This window comes from Macaca thibetana, chromosome 19, assembly GCF_024542745.1.
Source record: "Macaca thibetana thibetana isolate TM-01 chromosome 19, ASM2454274v1, whole genome shotgun sequence".
Classification (NCBI taxonomy): Eukaryota; Metazoa; Chordata; class Mammalia; order Primates; family Cercopithecidae; genus Macaca; species Macaca thibetana.
In genome coordinates, this window is record NC_065596.1 from 37,726,807 (window position 1) to 37,747,563 (window position 20,757).

The 20,757-nt window shown below is 45.2% G+C and overlaps 1 protein-coding gene across 2 annotated transcripts; it reads left to right on the top strand.

The window, feature by feature from the left end:
• Window positions 1-7,960: 7,960 nt before the first annotated feature.
• Window positions 7,961-20,510, top strand: ZNF548 (zinc finger protein 548). Of its 2 annotated transcripts, XM_050768639.1 has the most exons (4): window positions 7,961-8,223; window positions 12,879-12,914; window positions 15,738-15,864; window positions 17,536-20,510. In XM_050768639.1, exons 1-4 carry the CDS (start codon window positions 8,209-8,211, stop codon window positions 18,993-18,995), a joined length of 1,638 nt encoding a protein of 545 aa, XP_050624596.1. In that variant the 5' UTR covers window positions 7,961-8,208; the 3' UTR covers window positions 18,996-20,510. The 2 variants fall into 2 exon arrangements, with proteins under 2 accessions (XP_050624596.1, XP_050624595.1); XM_050768638.1 differs by lacking the exon at window positions 7,961-8,223 and having other exon boundaries at window positions 10,805-12,914.
• Window positions 20,511-20,757: the final 247 nt, after the last annotated feature.

Sequence of the window (20,757 nt, forward strand, 5' to 3'; positions counted from 1 at the left end):
GGGTGTGCATGCCGCTGACCATTCCTCTTAATGGGTTCTAGGCAACAGATAGAATAGCTTAGATGCCAAAGCCATAGAACCTGCCAGGGGTTGTGTCATTTTGAAAATTATGCAAAATTCTAAATGATCTTACATGGCAGCAGTCCCCAACGTTTTTGGCACCAGGAACTGGTTTCATGGGAGGCCATTTTTCCGTGGATGGTTTTGGAATGAAACTCTTCCACCTAAGATCATCAGGCATTAGTTAGATTCACATAAGGCCCACACCTAGGTCCCTCGCATGCACAGTTCAGAATAGGGTGTGCGCTCCTATGTCTAATGCCGCCGCTCATCAGGAGGTGGAGATGAGCAGGAATGCTCGCTCCTGCTGTGCGGAGGCCTAGTTCCTGACAGGCCACGGACTGGTACAGTCTGTGGCTTGGGGGTTGAGGATCCCTGTTAAATGGGATTTGGGGAATTTTATTTGGGTTCTCTCTTTGACTATTCTATTGTCAAAGTTATTGCATCTAATTTTTCTAGAGTAAGCCAGGTTCTGTGTCACGTCATAGAGCCACATAAACAGCAAGGGGCGCTATTGTGAACTGTGCCTGCGAGGGATCTCCGTGTGCTCCTTATGTGAATCTGAGCTAAAATCAGAAAAAAATAAAAAATAAAAATTGAGCCTGTGAGGTTAGAAGCAAGACAGTCATGTTAGATTTCTGTCATTATTCATAGTTCTGCAAAGGTGGTTTCAGGTTCTACATCAACCCAAATGTGCTCTTCCATCCAGCAGCATTTACAACCAAAGATGCAGCCAGGCGCGGTGGCTCAGGCCTGTAATCCCAGCACTTTGGGAGGCCGAGACAGGCAGATCACGAGGTCAGGAGATCGAGACCATCCTGGCTAACACAGTGAAACCCCGTCTCTACTAAAAATACAAAAATTAGCCTGGCGCGTTGGCGGGCGCCTGTAGTCCCAGCTACTCGGGAGCCTGAGGCAGGAGAATGGCCTGAACCCAGGAGGCGGAGCTTGCAGTGAGCCGAAATCGTGCCACTGTACTCCAGCCTGGGCGACAGAGCGAGACTCCATCTCAAAAATAAAATTAAATAAATAAATAAAACCAAAGATGCTGTCCCTTAATTAGTTACTCTCACAATCCATTTTCATACTGGTTCCTCAGGAAACTATTTCAATCTATAAAAGTGAAACAGTTTCTTCACATTATACTCTCTGGTTTGAATAGTTACTTGGTTTTGCTCTTCCCCACATTGACTACCTTCTTGGTAGCCATAGGTCTCAGAGGCATTTTCTGTTGTCCCTAAATGATTCTGCCCTTGGTGGGGGTGGCTTTTAGGCTGGCTGGTGGCTTTCATTCAGATGGACAGAAATCTAAGCTTGATCTAGCATCAAGTCTGGACCCAGCACTCTCTATTATTATTTTTTTTTTAGCTATTATAGATAACAAAGGATTGAATAATTTGCTTTTGGCTTATTAGCTCGCATTTTCTTATGCATCCAGTGAACCAGAGATTGAATATTTTGCTTTTTGCCTATTAGTTTGCATTTTCTTATGCATCCAGTGTGCCAACTCCCTGGGAGTTGGATCCACCTCTAAATTTCATAGTAACTTTTACCTTTAGTAACTGAGCACAGCCAGCCACATGGCCACCAAGGAGTCAAAGGTTTTTCATCCTCCACCCATTTTTAAATAGAGAATTATTCAAAAGTTAAACAAAAAACTTTATTATCTCTTATTAATATATGAAAATTGTGTTCAAAATAGAAAGTGAACTTCTACTTTTCTTTTTTTGAGTGGTGTGATCTTGGCTCACTGCAACCTCCACCTCCCAGGTTCAAGTGATTCTCCTACCGCAGCCCCCATGTAGCTGGGATTACAGGCACACACCACCACGCCTTGCTAAGTTTTCTATAAGTAGAGATGGGGTTTCTCCATGTTGGCCAGGCTGGTCTCAAACTACTGGCCTCAAGTGATTCACCCACCTTGGCCTCCCAAAGTTCTGAAAATTATAGGCTTGAGCCACTATGCCCAGTCCGAGATCTATTTACTTTTGTCTACATTATTTTCCTTTCATTTTAAAATGACCTTTACATAACCCCTAAACCTGAAATAATCCCTTTGTGTTTTTTTGGCTTTTTTGGGTTTTTTTTGAGAGAAGTCTCACTCTTGTCTCCCAGGATTGAGTGCAAAGATGGCTTGATCTAGGCTCACTGTAACCTCTGCCTCAGGGTTCACACAATTCTCCTGCCTCTGCCTCCCAAGTAACTGGGATTAAGGCACCTACTACCACGCCCGACTAAGTTTTGTGGGTTGTTTTTTTTTTTTTTTTTTTTTGAGACGGAGTCTCACTCTGTCGCCCACGCTGGAGTGCAGTGGCATGATCTCAGCTCACTGCAAGCTCCGCCTCCTGGGTTTACATCATTCTCCTGCCTCAGCCTCCCGAGTAGCTGGGACTACAGGCGCCGCCACCTCGCCCGGCTAGTTTTTTGTTTTTTTTAGTAGAGACGGGGTTTCCCCATGTTAGCCAGGATGGTCTCGATCTCCTGACCTCGTGATCCGCCCATCTCGGCCTCTCAAAGTGCTGGGATTACAGGCTTGAGCCACCGCGCCCGGCCGTTTTTTTTTTGTTTGTTTGTTTGTTTTTTGTTTTGTTTTGTTTTGTTTTGTTTTTAGGAGAGACGGGGGTTTCACCAAGTTGGCCAGGCTCGTCTCGAACTCCTGACCTCAGGTGATCTGCCTGCCTCTGCCTCCCAAAGTGCTGGGATTACAGGCGTGAGCCACTGCACCCGGCCCAGAATTACTTTTTCTTTAGCAAAAACCACATCTTCATTTTTTAAATATAAGCTTCTTCACCAAAAACACATAGTAAACATCATGGCGCTGGGCTGCACAATACTTGGATAGAGCACGTTGATGTAAAGACATTTTTCTAAGTGTTTAGACCATGCCTTTTATATCTAAACATGCAAGAAATGAGTAGGTTCCTGTAAACAACTGCCACCAGCTGCCTCTGACACTGCAGCTCTTGCTTGTGACAGCCATCATGCACACCAAGGTCAAGTTCTTTCCCAGGACAAAGTAATCTCTGGTACCCCCAGAACCAATGATATCAGGTAATGCACTACAAAAGAAGGCAGAATTTTAGACCTGAGAGAAATCTGTCCTCTTAAAACTCTTGACAGAGAGATACTTCCTCATCTGGTTAGTGTAGATAATAAGTTGGCTTCCTGAGCTGGTCAGTGCAGGAGTGGGTTAGAGTTCTGTTTTATATTTGGCTTGGCCATTGTTGATTTCTATAGTCAATTTCTTACATGTAAACAAGGAAGATATCTATAATATTGAGATTTCTTGTTTTCTTAACTGGTCTTAGGTTGAAAACTGATATAATTTTCATTCTCTTCCCCTCTCCCTGCACCATCCCATTCCTCTGCCTCTGCCAGATCTTCAGCTGGGTAGAGTTTTGGTTTTGTTTGTTTTTTAACCTGGAGGATGTCCCCAGATATCAAAACCTAAACTTCTGATTCTTAGAAGTCCTCCCTTCGATGAGTTGCTAGTTTTATTTCTGAACATGAACTTACCAAAACATCCCCCAGCAATCCCCTTGTTTCAGACATAGCTCTCTATGCTTCCCATTCCATGGCAGCAACTAAGTTTGACTCATCCAAAGCACAAAACCAATCCCTTTTTGCTTAAGTGACACAAGGATCCCCAGATGAACAAGTAGCTGTATCACCCTCCAATTAAATGGAAATAATATTTACTTCTGGTGGAACCTCTCCTTCCTTGGAACAAAGGGCCCCCAACCAGCAGAATTTACAGTTAAGAAGAAGTGGCCAGGCGCTGTGGCGCACGCCTCTAATCCCAGCACTTTGGGAGGCCGAGGCAGGCAGATCACAAGGTCAGGAGTTCAAGACCAGCCTGGCCAACATGGGGAAACCCTATCTCTACTAAAGATACAAAAAATTAGCTGGGCGTGGTGGTGCATGCCTGTAATCCCAGCTACTCAGGAGGCTGAGACAGGAGAATCGCTTTACCCCAGGAAGTGGAGGTTGGAGTGAGCTGAGATCACGCCATTGCACTCCAGCCTGGTCAACAGGACGAAAAAGAAAAAAAAAAAAAAAAAAAATATATATATATATATATACACACACATATATATATATATTTTAGCCGGGCGTGGTGGCAGGCATCTATAATCTCAGCTACTCAGGAGGCTGAGGCAGGAGAATCACTTGAACCTGGGAGGCGGAGGTTGCAGTGAGCTGAGATCACGCCGTTGCACTCCAGCCTGGGTGACAGAGCAAGATTCCGTCTCAAAAAACAAAAAAAGAAATAAAAAAAGAAGAAAGGTAGCAGAAATTCTGTGAATGAGTTATTAAGTTCAAAAATGAGGATGCTCAATATAATCCATAGGTTCAGAAAAAAATTACGATGAAAAGAATTGTCAAATTTTGTAACTGATACTTGACCTGGTTAAATTTGAATTATTTCTAATTCCCTATGCAGTGAGATAAAAGATAAATATTGTATGTGACATATTCATCATAAAATTATTTGTTGTTTATCTGAAATACATTCTAAATTAGGAGTTCCCAACCCTGGGGCCACAGATGAGTACTATGGCCTGTTAGGAACGGGGCCATATAGCAGGAGGTGAGTGGCAGACGAGTGAGCATTGCTGCCTGATCTCCGCCTCCTGTCAGATCGGCCGCAGCATTAGATTCTCATAGGAGTGCAAACCCTATTGTGAACTGCCCATGAGAGGGATCTAGGTTGTATGCTCCTTATGAGAATCTAATGCCTCTGAAACCATCTGCTCCCACACCCCTCTCCCTTATCCGTGGAAAAATTGTCTTCCACAAAACCGGTCCCTGGTACCAAAAAGTTTGGGGACCACAGTTCTAATGACATAACTCTTTCCCTGATAATTTGCCTGTACTTAACAATGCCTTGTTTTATAGAATTTGCTCACAGAATTCCTGCAGTTACAGTCTTGATGCCATTTATGTTGTGACAAACCTTCATCATTCGTCATATTCAACTTATTTCATTCCTTTATCTATTGGACATTCATTAATGAGAAACACACTCAACAGTAGCATTCTGAGCCTAAAGACTCATGATGATAAACAGTGTAGAAAACATTACAAGGCCGGGCGCGGTGGCTCAAGCCTGTAATCCCAGCACTTTGGGAGGCCGAGACGGGCGGATCACGAGGTCAGGAGATCGAGACCATCCTGGCTAACACGGTGAAACCCCGTCTCTACTAAAATACAAAAAAAAAAAAAACTAGCCGGGCGAGGTGGCGGGCGCCTGTAGTCCCAGCTACTCGGGAGGCTGAGCCAGGAGAATGGCGTGAACCCGGGAGGCGGAGCTTGCAGTGAGCTGAGATCCGGCCACTGCACTCCAGCCTGGGCGACAGAGCCAGACTCCGTCTCAAAAAAAAAAAAAAAAAAAAAAAAAGAAAACATTACAAACTCTATTATAATTATCCTGCCATCTCCATCTGAATTTAACAAAAAAGTGATTTTGTCTCTTTCTTTGGAACTAGTTGAGATTAGGGGCGTGAGCCACCACACCCGGCCAGGTCATATTCTTAAACTGTGTCCAGGTCTTAATTCATAATTAGCAATAACACAGTTCACTGCCATCAAAAATAAAGATTAATGTTACAGTTGCCCTGGAAATAAGAGGCACTGCACACCACACAGGCCACAAGAAACCTTGTTACATACAGAGACCAGAAAGCAGAAAGAGAAAAGAGAGTAACTAGAACTATGTCTTTATAACTAAAGTGGCAGAGAATGATGTAGAGATACCATCAATGGGCAGGAAGGAAAAACACATTTTAGTGTTTGTGGTTGGGGGGTTTTATATGAGTTTCATGCACTTTAGTAAGTGGCTTGCAAGAAAAAAAGTAAACAACTTTGGTTCTATTAGTTTGACCCTGTGATTAATGAATATCAAACAGACAAATATGGAATCTAAGAAAACACAGAACAGTTCTGTATACACATAGCAGCTGGGAAACCTATTCCCAGTGTGTCCCATGCACCTGTCATTGATCTGAAACCCAGTACATATGTGCTCATTGAACATTTACTAGATAAGTAAATACACATCATCACACAGCTTCTCTATTCATTTTTGTCATGTGGCAAGTCTTTCACTTTATCATCTGTACTTACCCCTCTAAGCAGTCAATGAGCAATGTTTTCAAGTATGTAAAAAAATTACATTTTGGAAACAAAAGCATAGCGTGTCCAAGTGTCCAGCACAGCCACAGGCTCAACTTCATTCTCTGACTTCTCAGAATTTGCTGTCTCTCACTCAAACATCATTGAGATCTTATCTTTTTCTCACATCACAGATGGATTTTTCTAGGGCTATTTATGGTTTTTTTTCTCTTTTGGACTAACCTACATAATTACTAATAGATTTCAGTAATTTTTTTATTTCACAAGTGTTTTTCACAGATAATTTCAACTCCCTGTGCAAATACGGTTGTAAACACAGGTGAAATTTTAAATCACTTCTGAGGAAGAAGATAACATCAAGGAATTCCACACCTTTTTTGAGGATAAGATGTGCATATGCTTCAACTGTGAAAATGGTAGACAATGTCGTGTCCAGAAATGGCATGTATCAGCTGCTCTTGAGAAATAAAAGTAAAATTCTAAGCACCTCCTAACTAACTGAATGGATGCCCTCTTGACCATGAGAACCCTAGAATAACTTTGGAAGCTGAATTCACCACTATAGAGGAATGGGAAATCAGACACCCTTCATTATATCCCCTACCTCACTACAATCATTAGGTTTTCTTCCCTAAGGGCTAAATAGAAATCAGCCTTTTCAGAAGACTACTAGCTTACCTTCCAAGGTACAGAACAGAGAGAAGATGAGATTATTCATTCCTTCATCCTTCTCTGAGGCATCTGCTTTCTCTATTCCCTTTTCCCCTCACGTGTTTACTCTATCTTATGTAAAATGTAGATTTACTGGGCACTAACTAAAGTTTCACATGTCTGTAATCAGTTGTCTCACTGCCAACCCCTCTTCCTTTTTAAGGAAAATGTATAATAAATACTAAAACTCCTAAGAACCTCTCTGGAAAAATCAGTCACATTTGCTTCTGTGACTTACATTTTTCTGGATGTGCCTTTAGGCTGGTCCAGTAAACCTCCATGATTTGTGACTTATGCTTCAATCACTCATTTTGGTCGTCACTTTCATTTTCAGATAGGATCGTGATTCTTAAAATAAATGGAAAATGTATATCAGATATGAAGTAGTAAGTATTATTAGAATAAAAGCGTTGTACCCTTCATAGGAACACAATCACTGACTCTACAGTTAGGTAACATGTCTTCTCTTTGATCCAGAGGCATAGCTTCACCCTTTCAACCTACTTCAGTGCCTCCTGCCATCCTTCCTACAAATTCCAGTCCATAGCCCTAACTGTGTAGTCTGTCTTTCTTCTTCTGGACCAAACATATTGAGGCTTACTAAACAGACTCCAAAGCGTAACTGTATGTGTATTGGAAAAGCAACAATATGGCTGACAGGCATGAGTAGAGACCGAGTGCCTTTATGGTATGGGGTGTCTCTTTGGACGTGTAGTCATTGGGAATTAGCTGGGCTTAATAGAGTCTTAAATAATAAGTTGCTAACATTTCTGTAAATATCCTACACTACGCTACAAAAAAAATCGTGTGTTGCCTTTAAGAGCAAGCCAAGCCCCCTCCTGTCTTTGGAGTCGGGGACTCCGTTTCCCAGCTCCCCTGACAGTGCCACTGGGCCTTTATCTGCCATATAAGGACTGATCAACGCTCTAAGACAAGTCCGGAAGCGGTGTCGAAACTTCATAACCCAGAAGACACTGCAGCGCTCGGCGGCACGACTTACCCAATAAAGGTTTAGAAGGTGACAGTTGCGTGCGTGGGTGCGCACCGTCGGGGGGCGGGACTTCCGTCGTCCTCCTGGTGGTCGTGGTTCTGGTTCTCTCTGGTGTTTCGCTAGGTCCGGCCTATGGCGCTCTCTGACGTCACCGAAGTGACGGAGCGGAAAAGCGCGAGAAGCGGCTTGGTTCCCACCGCGGAGAGGCGGGAGTGAGTCAACTGACAAGCGCTGGGGACGGCGGTGTCCTTGTCTTGCCTTTGTCGCCCCCGCCCCGCTCTTCCCTGACTGGGCCGGCGGAGGCCTTGCTGATGAACCTGACTGAGGTGGGTGCCCCGTCGCAGGCTCCCCCACCTCCCAGTGCTGAAGCCCCTAGAAGGGGCCCTGCCGGTCAGGCCCCTTGTCCCGAAGAGAGGGGCGTTCCTGTGTGGGGTCCCCGTATCAGCCGGTTTGATGCAGCCTCAGAGCTCCCTTCGGGGACCTCAGGTTCAGGGCATGGAGGCGCTGCCGAGTGCGCTGTGTGGGGGCGCCCGGGGTGTGTGTGGTTTGTGCGGGAAAGAGCGTTTTGTGAATTCTCGCTTGGAATGGCAGCCTAAGCAGCCAGTAACCATGGAGGGTTGTCGAGGGACGGACAGTTGGAGGGGGCAGGTCCAGAGTTCGAAGTTTCAAGTTAGGAAAACCAGGCTAGGAATGGATGGATACAGGGAGACCGGCGAAAAGGCCCTGAGGCCACTGCAATAGACCCAGGAGAATTGTGGTTGGGGCTGAACCAGTGACAGGAGAGGGAGATGTGATGAGATTCTTCATAGGCCTGAAGGATAGGGCCGGTGGGTTTTCCTGGTGCTTCACTTATGTCTGAACAAAGGCAGTGAAGAGCCGTTTCAAGTGTTTGTTTTGTTTTGTTTTTTTCTGTTTAAACGTTGGAAAGAATGGAGTTGGGGAAGTCAGTATAAGGAGCAGATTTCCGGGAGAAGATCACAGGTTGGATTTTGGACATGACGGTTCTCAAATGTCTTAAGAAGGATATGTCACACAGGCAGGTGGATATAAAGGTGTGGAGTCTGAGGAAAGAGATTGGGTTGGCCATACCAGAGGGATGGAGGGCGTGGACTGGGCCGGAGCATGGTCTGAGGATCAGATTGAGTAGGAAGGTCTCTGGGGTTTTCGTTTGTTTGTTTGCATAAATTTAAGGACTCAAGTGGAGTTTTGTTACATGGGTATATTGCGTAGTGGTGAAGTCTGGGCTTTTAATGTATCCATCGCCTGAATAATGTACATTGTATCCATTAAGTAATTTCTCATCACCCATCTTTGTCTCATCCTTCTACCTGTTTGGAGTCTCCAGTGTCTGTCGTTCCATACTGTGTGTCCATGTGTACACATTATTCAGCTTCCACTTATAAGTGAGAACATTTGGTATTTGACTTCCCCCCCACCAGGCGGAGTCTTGCTGTGTAGCCCATGCTGGAGTGCAGTGGTGCGATCTCGGCTCACTGCAAGCTCCGCCTCCCGGGTTCACGCCATTCTCTTGCCTCAGCCTCCGGAGTAGCTGGGACTACAGGCGCCCGCCACCACGCCCGGCTAATGTTTTGTATTTTTAGTAGAGACGGGGTTTCACTGTGTTAGCCAGGATGGTCTCGATCTCCTGACCTCATGATCTGCCCGCCTCGGCCTCCCAAATTGCTGGGATTACAGGAGTGAGCGACCGCGCCCGACCGGTATTTGACCCTCTGTTTCTGAGTTGTTTCATTTAATAATGGCCTCCAGTTCCATCCACATTGCTGTAAAAGACATAGTTTCATTCTTTGTGTGTGTGTGTGTGTGTGTGTGTCCCAGTGGTATTACCTTGTGTATATATATGCCCCATTTTCTTTACCCAGTCATACATTGATGGACAGTTACGTTAATTTCCTATCTTTGCTATTGTGAATAGTGCTGTGATAAAAATACATGTATGTTTTTTATATAATGATTTCTTTTCCTTTGGGTAGATGCCCAGTAGTGGGATTGGTGGATTTAATGGTAGTTGTATTTTCAGTTATTTGAAAAATCTTCGGCTGGGCGCGGTGGCTCAAGCCTGTAATCCCAGCACTTTGGGAGGCCGAGACGGGCGGATCACGAGGTCAGGAGATCGAGACCATCCTGGCTAACACGGGCGAAACCGCGTCTCTACTAAAAAAAAAAATACAAAAAAACTAGCTGGGCGAGGTAGCGGGCGCCTGTAGTCCCAGCTACTCGGGAGGCTGAGGCAGGAGAATGGCGTAAACCTGGGAGGCGGAGCTTGCAGTGAGCTGAGATCGGGCCACTGCACTCCAGCCTGGGCGACAGAGCGAGACTCCGTCTCAAAAAAAAAAAAAAAAAAAAAAAAATCTTCATACTGTTTTCCATTGAGGTTGTACTTATTTACATTCTCACCAACAGTGTATAAGCTTTTTCTTTTCTCCATATCCTGGGCAACATCGGTTATTTTTTGACGTTTTAATGATAGCCATTCTTACTGGTGTAAGGAGATACTGTGGTTTTAATTTGAATTTGTCTGATGATTAATGATGTTGAGCAGGCCGGGCGCGGTGGCTCAAGCCTGTAATCCCAGCACTTTGGGAGGCCGAGACGGGCGGATCACGAGGTCAGGAGATCGAGACCATCCTGGCTAACACAATGAAACCCCGTCTCTACTAAAAATACAAAAAAAAAAATTAGCCGGGCGAGGTGGCGGGCGCCTGTAGTCCCAGCTACTCCGGAGGCTGAGGCAGGAGAATGGCGTAAACCCGGGAGGCGGAGCTTGCAGTGAGCCGAGATAGCACCACTGCACTCCAGCCTGGGTGACAGAGCGAGACTCCGTCTCAAAAAAAAAAAAAAAAAAAAAAAAAAAAAAAAAAAAAAAAAAAAAAATGATGTTGAGCATTTTTTATATGTCTCTTTGCCATTTATATGTCTTTTTTTGAAAAATGTCTATTAATTTCCTATGCTTACTGTTAATGAGGTTTTTTTGTTGTTGTTGTTTTGTTTGTTGTTGAGTTCTTTGTAAATTCTGGATATGAATACCCTGTCAGATGCATAGTTTGCAAATATTTTATCCCATTTTTCAGGTTGTGCATTCACTTGGTTGATTAGTCTTTTTGCTATGCAGAAGCTATTTAGTTTAATTAGGTCCTATCTGTCTACTTTTTTTTTTTTTTTTTTTGAGACGGAGTCTCGCTGTGTCTCCCAGGCTGGAGTGCAGTGGCGTGATCTCGGCTCACTGCAAGCTCCGCCTCCCGGGTTCACGCCATTCTCCCGCCTCAGCCTCCCAAGCAGCTGGGACTACAGGCGCCCGCCACCACTCCCGGCTAGTTTTTTGTATTTTTAGTAGAGACGGGGTTTCACCATGTTAGCCAGGATAGTCTCGATCTCCTGACCTCGTGATCCACCCGCCTCGGCCTCCCAAAGTGCTGGGATTACAGGCTTGAGCCACCGCGCCCGGCCTACTTTTCTTTATGTTGTTTGTGCTTTTGAAGTCTTATTCATGAATTTTTTGCCTAGACCATGTCCAGAAGGGGTTTCCCTGGGTTTTCTTTTCGTATTTTTAGTTTCAGGTCCTACATTTAAATCTTTAATTCATCTTGAGTTGATTTTTGTATATGGTAAGAGAAATTGGTCCAGATTCATTCTTCTTCATCTGGCAATCCAGTTTTCCCAGCACCTTTTATTGAAAAGTGTGTCCTTTCCCTAGTGTACGTATTTGTTGCCTTTCTCAAAGATCAGTTGGCTGTAGATATGTGGCTTTATTTCTGGGAACTTTATTTTCTTCCACTGATCTATGTGTCTTATTTCTGCAGTCAAATGCTTTACCATTGAGCTATACTCCCTATGTGTCTAGTTCTATACCATTACCATGCTATTTTGGTTACTACCAACTTGTAGTATAATTTGAAGTCAGATGGACTTAATTTGAGGGAAATCTTGGGGTTGTCATTTCAGGTGGGCTCTGTGGTGAGAGAGCAGAGGGCTGAGACTTGGGGGCCAGACCATTGGTGGCTCCACAGACATCATACTCTGTTCAGAAAGGCACAGACCTGGCCTAACAGGGATTCTGGATTGTATCTGTAAAAAGGGAGGCCTGGACTGAGTAAGCAGATAGCCTGGGATGGAGGCTGAGGTGTGAGGTGGTTTCGATTCTACATCTGCAGGCTTGGTTGACCCTCAGGGCCACTCTCTGTTGAACAAGAGAAATGTTATTGAGGCTGGTGGAGTAGCTGGGTTCTAGACCAGAGCACTGCTTTTTCTCCTTCTCTACATGTAAGGGCAAGAGGGGATGATCTGCTGCTCCAACCAAGGTCTCCTGGCAAGCTCACTTTAGAAGCTTCTGCAGCAGGTAGACCTGGTTGCCGAAAGGACCAGTACCTGACCTGCCTTCTCTTCCCCTCTCTATAACTCATTAACTTAATAATGTACGAAACACATACTGATTTAAACCCTAATTAGACAATATCTTTCTAAGTGTGTGCAAACAGGTAGGCAGTTAATAGTGAAGTTATTAAGTTAAATTTCCAAAAGTGGTTCATAATTGGTTTGATGTTAATTTATCTCATTTGCTTTCCATGGAAAAATTTAATATCACATCCTCTAAAATATTAAGCTAAAAACATACATGAAAATTTCAAAACCCCACTATTTCATTTGTATTGAACACATGTACAAAAGCATTAATTCGTGGACCCTAGCAGCTGATATATGGTATATGCTACTGATGTTTGATACTACATGAGCCCTGTGAGGGGGCAGCTATTCTTACAATCTATTTACAAATGGGGACACTGAAGCTCAGGTGGGTTCAGTTCTTTTCCATGGTCACAGAGCTGCAGCACTGAGGCCTGAGGAACTTTATGCGATGAATTGAGATCAGTTTGCTCCCAGGCAGAGCAGAAGAGGTGGCGGTCCATCTCAGCCTGTAGGATCCTTCCATGGCTGTCCATTTCTCATGGCCTTTCTCTTCCCTCAGGGTCCCCTAGTGATGGCAGAAACGGACCCTACACAGGTGAGTAGAGTGCTTCCTACCGTCCACCCACTCCGGTTATCTCCCAGATGGTTTTGGCAGGTGCCAGAACCTCTTCCTGTCTTTCTCTTATGTCTGAAGAGTGGGTGCTTTCACCAGTTTCAGTATTGTAAGTTGGATGCTGGGTTACATGGACTGGTCCCCGTTTTTGAGAATTGATCTGATAAGATATGTTAGGGCCTCCTGGGCACAGGATTCAGAATATTTCAATGTTTGGAGGAGAGACTGAGCTGGATTTTTGGGGAACTGCAAGTGTCTGTTACATCTGGTAGGAATAGCGAGCAGAGTGGGAGGTGGCTAGAGACACACGAACATCAGGCCTGGAATGACAGCCTAGGTCCTGGGTCTCTATTCTAAGGGAAGTGGGAGGTGGGGAAGATTTAAAGCAAAAGAGGTAGTGATAGGACCCTAGTTTAAGGGACTTCCTTTGGCTTCTGAGTGGAGGACAGACTGGAGGTGAGGGTAATGGCAGGGAGATCTGAGAGGATGCTCCTGCAGAAGTCTAGGTAGATGTTGGTGGTGGCTTGTCAAGAGTGGTCATAGCTTCAGTTTTAACTAGAGCTGCCCACATTTTATGATGTAGAGAGTGAGGGAGCTAGGGAGGTGGGATGGAAGGGGAATCAGGAGTGGCCCCATGGTTTTTGTTTGGAAGCATAGATACTCCATCAGCTAAAATGGGAGAAGTCAGCAGTAGAAGGAATTTTCAGAGTGAGTATGAGGAGTCAGTGTTTGTTCAGGCCACAGATGTCTCAGAGACTCCTGGTGGAGGAGTTCAGGTTGGAAACGTCCACACCACAGTGGCTGTCATATGGACCAGGATGAAGCCGTGGATTCAGTTTAGGTGACAGCATCTCTAGGTTATGGTGGCAGTACTGTTTGACGATAGAGAATTGGAATGGGGCATGAGAACTGGGTCTCTTACTGGGTACATGTGTGGTGGGGGGGAGTCACTAGACAAATGAGGAAATGGAGTGTTTGTGGGGATGAGTGTGTGTGAGATGGTGGGGTATAGGAGTGAGAAAGGCTTCTGAAGGAGAGTGGACATGATGGGGTTGATGAGGGGGTAATAGGGTGAGGTTGGAGAGTTGCTAAGCATCAGTTGGATTGAGGTGAGCATGGGAGTTATATTAGTCCATTTTCATATTGCTACAAAGAACTACCTGAGACTGGGTAATTTATGAGGAAAAGAGGTTTAATTGGCTCACAGTTCTTTTTCTGTTGTTTGTTTATTTTTGAGATGTGGCCCAGGCTGGAGAGCAGTGGCATAATCTCAGCTCACTGCAATCTCTGCCTCCCAGGTTCAAGTGATTCTTCTGCCTCAGCCTCCTGAGTAGTGGGGACGACAGACTCACACCACCACGCCCAGCTAATTTTTGTATTTTTAGTAGAGATAGGGTTTCACCATGTTGGCCAAGATGGTCTTGATCTCCTGACCTCGTGATCCACCTTCCTCAGCCTCCCAAAGTGTTGGGATTACAGGCATGAGCCACTGTGCCTGACCCATAGTTCTTTAGGCTTAACAGGAAGCATAACTGGGAGGCCTCAGGAAACTTACAATCCTGTGTCCATGAGGCAGGACACAGCTGAGAGTATGTGAAGTCCTCACATGGTTGGTTTGGGCTCCTGACAGTGAACTGAGAAACAGGGGCATGTAGGGAACCTTCAAAGCAGGGCTTTGGGCTGCCCCCAGTGCTAGGAGACTTTGGTGTTCTGGGGCAGGACTGGGAGTGAACTGGATGCTGAGCGTATTTGCCGTGCACCACCTGGTTTCCGTGTGCAGAGTGGCCTGTTAGGAGGTGAAGGAAATGCTTGTGGTGTGGGCTGGGAGGTGTCTGTGGAATTGACAGGAGTGGAGGTGTGAGAGCTGGGATTGGAGTGCTGACCAAAGACTGATGTTTAGGCAGGAGAAGTGTGAATGGAGGCCCCAGGCCCTGCCCCTGGTAGCTCAAGGGAGGAGGATGAGTCTGAGTTTGGTTGTCTTGGGAGGCAAGATCTGGGTGACTCCATGGAAACTGGCTGGCGGGAGAGGATGGATCCCCCCATGGGAGGCCCACATTCTAGATGGTACTTTTCTACCTTGTCCTTCATGTAGTTTCTCTGTGTGCTGGACACGGTGGCCAATGGAAATGGGGAGAGAAAAATCACTCATGCCACCTGGATGTGGTGTCTCTTCCACACTGGGAGAGTGTGGAGGAGATTGAGCAAGGAATGGAGGTAATGGGGAGAGGGATGAGATCCTGGAGAGAGAAATGTAGCAGTCATTTCACCCATAGGGTTTTAATTTATGGATGTGAGTGAGTGATGCCAGGGACAGGCCAATGACACTGAAAGAAGATATGTATTCCTTGCATTTCCCTAAGGAGGGTACACACCACATAACACAGGGCCACATGGTGAGGCCCCATATTTGGTTAGGAGGAAAATTGGAGTGAGGGGAAAGTTTAGTTTAGTCCACAGACGCTGTTGGGGTTTCCAAGGAAAACAAGGCAGGGCTGGGTATCAGGATAGTTTGGCTAGTTTTAGTAATTCCAGGACACGTGGGCTATTGGGACTATCCCTAGTTGTGCAGTACCTGTCCCTGGGTTGATTTAGAACATGGGAAATATTGGCTTGTTTGAGAAAGTTAGAGACGGAGGTGGTTCAGAATATGTGCCCAGGATGGTAGGGGAGATGGAAACACATTTGGCTGTTAGTTTGTCCCTGTGTTTAATGGGTGGTAAATATAAGTAGAAAATAAATAGAGAACGTAAGTAAATACAGCTTGAAAAGAAGCTGCTCATGTATTCATCTTTCCCAATTTGGCAGGGCCGTGTGGTCTTTGAGGACGTGGCCATATATTTCTCCCAGGAGGAGTGGGGGCACCTTGATGAGGCTCAGAGGTTGCTGTACCGCGATGTGATGCTGGAGAATTTGGCCCTGTTGTCCTCACTAGGTAAGGCCCTCACTCTTGCCCAGTGTCCCGGTTGGGCTGTGTTATCTCACTAGGTAAGGCCCTCACTCTTGCCCAGTGTCCTGGGTTGGGCTGTGTTGTCTCACTAGGTAAGGCCCTCACTCTTGCCCAATGTCCCGGTTGGGCTGTGTTGTCCCTTTTTACCCAAAGGCAGCTCTGCGTTTCCCACAGTGACACCGTGGGTGCTGCTTCTTTTCCCTGTTTCTTGGCATATATGCTGTGGGAGGCAGGGCTAGGCTGTGTGTTCTTTTTTTTTTTTTTTTTTTTTTTGAGACGGAGTCTTGCTCTGTCCCCCAGGCTGGAGTGCAGTGGCCGGATCTCAGCTCACTGCAAGCTCCGCCTCCCGGGTCCACGCCATTCTCCTGCCTCAGCCTCCCGAGTAGCTGGGACTACAGGCGCCCGCCACCTCGCCCGGCTAGTTTTTTGTATTTTTTAGTAGAGACGGGGTTTCACCGTGTTAGCCAGGATGGTCTCGATCTCCTGATCTCGCGATCCACCCGTCTCGGCCTCCCAAAGTGCTGGGATTACAGGCTTGAGCCACCGCGCCCGGCGGCTGTGTGTTCTATACCCCCTTTTTCCTAGCGTCCCCATCCCTGCTGCTCTGAAGCTTACAATAAAGGGCTCAGGAACCCAAAATGTTGAATTTTGCATAGAGACCCCACCAGCCTTGTCTGTCCCTGATCAGGTTACTCTGTGCAAACACATGAGACCTGTGTTCTGTTGTCCCCTTTCTCTCGCTGCTATTTCTTGGTGCCTTCCTGTGCTTGGAATTTCAGGCACTGCCCTGGTCACTATTTTTGGGGACTACTGGGTTAATTGTGCAGGACACAGGACTCTTATGTGAAGTTCTTAGGATTGTAGAATGTGGGATGCCATGGGCTCGATCTCTCTGGACATGTGCTGTTTACGCTTTTTCTCTTTCCCCTAGAGAGGGCCCTAGGCACCTGAGAGGGTGGCTAGTACTTCAACAATGGCATTGGAGGCTCAGGGACATGGTCCTGGTGCCTGGGAGTTGGGAAGAGGGTTGATGTCACAGCTGGAGTCAAATCACCCTGGGAACCTGTCCTGTGCTCACCATTGTTTGCTGTCAGGGCCACTGGCCACAAATTTCCACCTTTTCTTCCCCATTATCATTTCTAGTATGATTGCTGGCCCCTGCACCTCCAATGCCCCACAGTCTGTACTTCTGGGGCCACCACCCCTCACCCATTCTTTTCCACTGCTCCCTTTGAATGCCTGCCAACACGTGACCTGTATTTAAGGTAGCGTGAAGTCTGCATGTATCCGTGAACACCAGCTCCTCTGTCACAGTCTGATCTCTCTGGGTTTGGAGAGAACCTTCTACACACTGCTTTCCAGTCTCCAGCAACCATGGCCTGTTGATGACTGTGTGCAGAGGAGTTAGTTGGAGATCCTGCCTTCTCTCTCTGTACCGTATCCCTCCTTTGTATGCTTACCATCATCAAGGCTCTCCCATTATGGGCCCTCGCCAGGCCCAGTCCTACATAGTGGACCCTCCTCTCACTGGCCTTAATGTCCATGATGTCCCCAGTCCCATGGCCTTATTTGTGTGTGTGCCTGACACACATTGTGATGGAGCTGCCTTCTCCACCAGAGTCAGCATGCACTTCACCCGCATTTCTGTTCTGACAGGTTGTTGGCATGGAGCTGAGGATGAGGAGGCACCTTCACAGCAAGGTTTTTCTGTAGGAATGCCAGAGGTTACAACTTCAAAGTCCTGTCTGTCCACCCAGAAGGTCCACCCTAGTGAGACATGTGACCCACCCTTGAAAGACATTCTGTGCCTGGTTGAGCACAGTGGAATTCATCCTGAGCAAGACATATATATTTGTGAGGCAGAGCTTTTTCAGCACCCAAAGCAGCAAATTGGAGAGAATCTTTCCAGAGGGGATGATTGGATACCTTCATTTGGGAAGAACCACAGAGTTCACATGGCAGAAGAGATCTTCACATGCATGGAGGGCTGGAAGGACTTACCAGCCGCCTCATGCCTTCTCCAGCACCAGGGCCCTCAAAGTGAGTGGAAGCCATACAGGGACACAGAGGACAGAGAAGCCTTTCAGACTGGACAAAATGATTACAAATGTGGTGAATGTGGGAAAACCTTCACCTGCAGCTATTCCCTTGTTGAGCACCAGAAAATCCACACAGGAGAAAGGTCTTATGAATGTACCAAATGTGGGAAATTCTTTAAGTACAGTGCCAATTTCATGAAACATCAGACAGTTCACACTAGCGAAAGGACTTATGAGTGCAGAGAATGTGGAAAATCCTTCATGTACAACTACCGACTCATGAGACATAAGCGAGTTCACACCGGAGAAAGGCCTTATGAGTGCAGCACATGTGGGAAATTCTTCCGGTACAGCTCCACATTTGTTAGACATCAGAGAGTCCACACTGGAGAAAGGCCGTATGAGTGCAGGGAATGTGGGAAATTCTTTATGGACAGCTCCACACTCATTAAACATCAGAGAGTTCACACCGGAGAAAGACCTTATAAGTGCAATGACTGTGGGAAGTTTTTTAGGTACATCTCTACACTCATTAGACATCAGAGAATTCACACTGGAGAAAGGCCTTATGAGTGCAGTGTATGTGGGGAATTGTTTAGGTACAACTCCAGCCTCGTTAAACATTGGAGAAACCACACTGGAGAAAGGCCTTACAAATGCAGTGAATGTGGGAAATCATTTAGGTACCACTGCAGACTCATTAGACACCAAAGAGTCCACACGGGAGAAAGGCCTTATGAGTGCAGCGAATGCGGGAAATTCTTTCGTTACAACTCCAACCTCATTAAACATTGGAGAAATCACACTGGAGAAAGGCCTTATGAGTGCAGAGAGTGTGGGAAAGCCTTTAGCCACAAGCATATCCTTGTCGAGCACCAGAAAATCCACAGTGGAGAAAGACCTTATGAGTGCAGCGAATGCCAGAAGGCCTTTATTAGAAAGTCTCACCTGGTTCATCACCAGAAAATCCACAGTGAAGAGAGGCTTGTGTGCTCCATGAGTGTGGGGAATTCTTTAGCTAAAACTCCAGCCTCATTAAACGTCAGAGATTTCACAATGGAGAAAGTTTACCATTGACTATTGTAATTGGGTAGTAATGTTATATAAATTCCACATTTTTATGCAACTAATCTCCAGAACATTTTTCCTCTTGCAAAAAAAGTAAAATGCTGGACCCATGAACAACAACTCATTCCCCTTCCCTACTTCCCCAGAAATGTCTCAACTATATTTCTATACTCTATGTCTATGAATTTCATATCTATTGGTACCTCATATAAGTGGATTCATACAGTATTTATCTTTTGAGACTGGCTTATTTCACTTAGGATAAGGTCTTCACGGTTCACCCACATTGTATAATGTGTCAGAATATCCTTCCTTTATTAGGTGACAAAATATTCTGTGCTATTTATATACTACATTTATTTATCCATTCATCTGTTAATGGATGCTTGGGTTACTTCCACCTTTTGCCTATTGAAATAATGCTGCTATGAAGATGAGTATACAGTTGTCTATTCAAGATTCTACTTTCAATTCTTGTTGGGTATATACTCAGAAATGGTAGTGCTGGATCATATTGGATTTCTTTTTTTTTTTTTTTTTTTTTTTTTTGAGACAGAGTCTTGCTCTGTCACCCAGGCTGGAGTGCAGTGGTGTGATCTCGGCTTACTGCAAGGTCCACCTCCCAGGTTCATGCCATTCTCCTGCCTCAGCCTTCTGAGTAGCTGGGACTACAGGTGCCCGCCACCACGCCTGGCTAATTTTTTTTGTATTTTTAGTAGAGATGGGGTTTCACCATGTTAGCCAGGATGGTCACAATCTCCTGACCTTGTGATCCACCTGCCTTGGCCTCCCAAAGTACTGGGATTACAGGCGTGAACCACCGTGCCTGGCCAGATTTTTATTTTTAATATTTTTGAGAAAACTTTTTCCGTAGTACCTGTGCCATTGTACATTCCCACCAGCAGTGCACAAGGATTACAATCTATATATATCCTCACCAACATTGTTCATTTTCTATTTCTGTTTTTTGGGTTTTGTTTTTTTGTTGTGCCTTTTGTTTTGCATAGCAGCTATCCTGTTGGATGTGAGGTGGAATCTCATAGTGTCTTTCATTTTTATTTTGTGAATGATTAATGATGTTGAGGATCTTTTCATGTGCTTGTTAGGCATTTGTGTATCTGGAAAAATATTCAAGTCTTTTTTTCCATTTTTAATGGGACTCTTTGCTTTTTGTTGAGTTGTAGAAATTCTTTATACATTCTGGATATTAACTCCTTACCAAATATATGCTTTTGACATATTACCTCCCAGTCCATAGGTTGCTTTTTTGCTCTGTTGATTGTGTCCTTTGATGAAATTTTAAATTTTGATGTACTGTTGACTCTCTCTGTCTCTGGGTTCTGTATTCATGGATTGAAGCAACCATGGATCAAAAGTATTTGGAGCATCCATGGATTGCACTGATCATTAATCAGAAATATTTGGAAAACAAAAAGGGTAGTTGGATCTGTACTAAACACGAACAGACATTTTTTCTTGTCATTATTCCCTAAACCATATATTATAATAAATATTTACATAGCATTTACATTGTGTTAGATGTTATAAATAACCTAGTGATTATATAGGAAGATGTGTGTAGGTTATATGCAAACTTTATGCCTTTTTAGATGAGAGACTTCTTGAGCATCAGATGATTTTGGTATCCACAAGGGGTCCTGGAATCAGTCCCCCACGGACACCAAGGGATGACCGTAGTCCAGTTTATCTATTTTTACCTGTTACCTGGGCTTTTGATGATATATATATATATATTAGTATCAAATCCAAT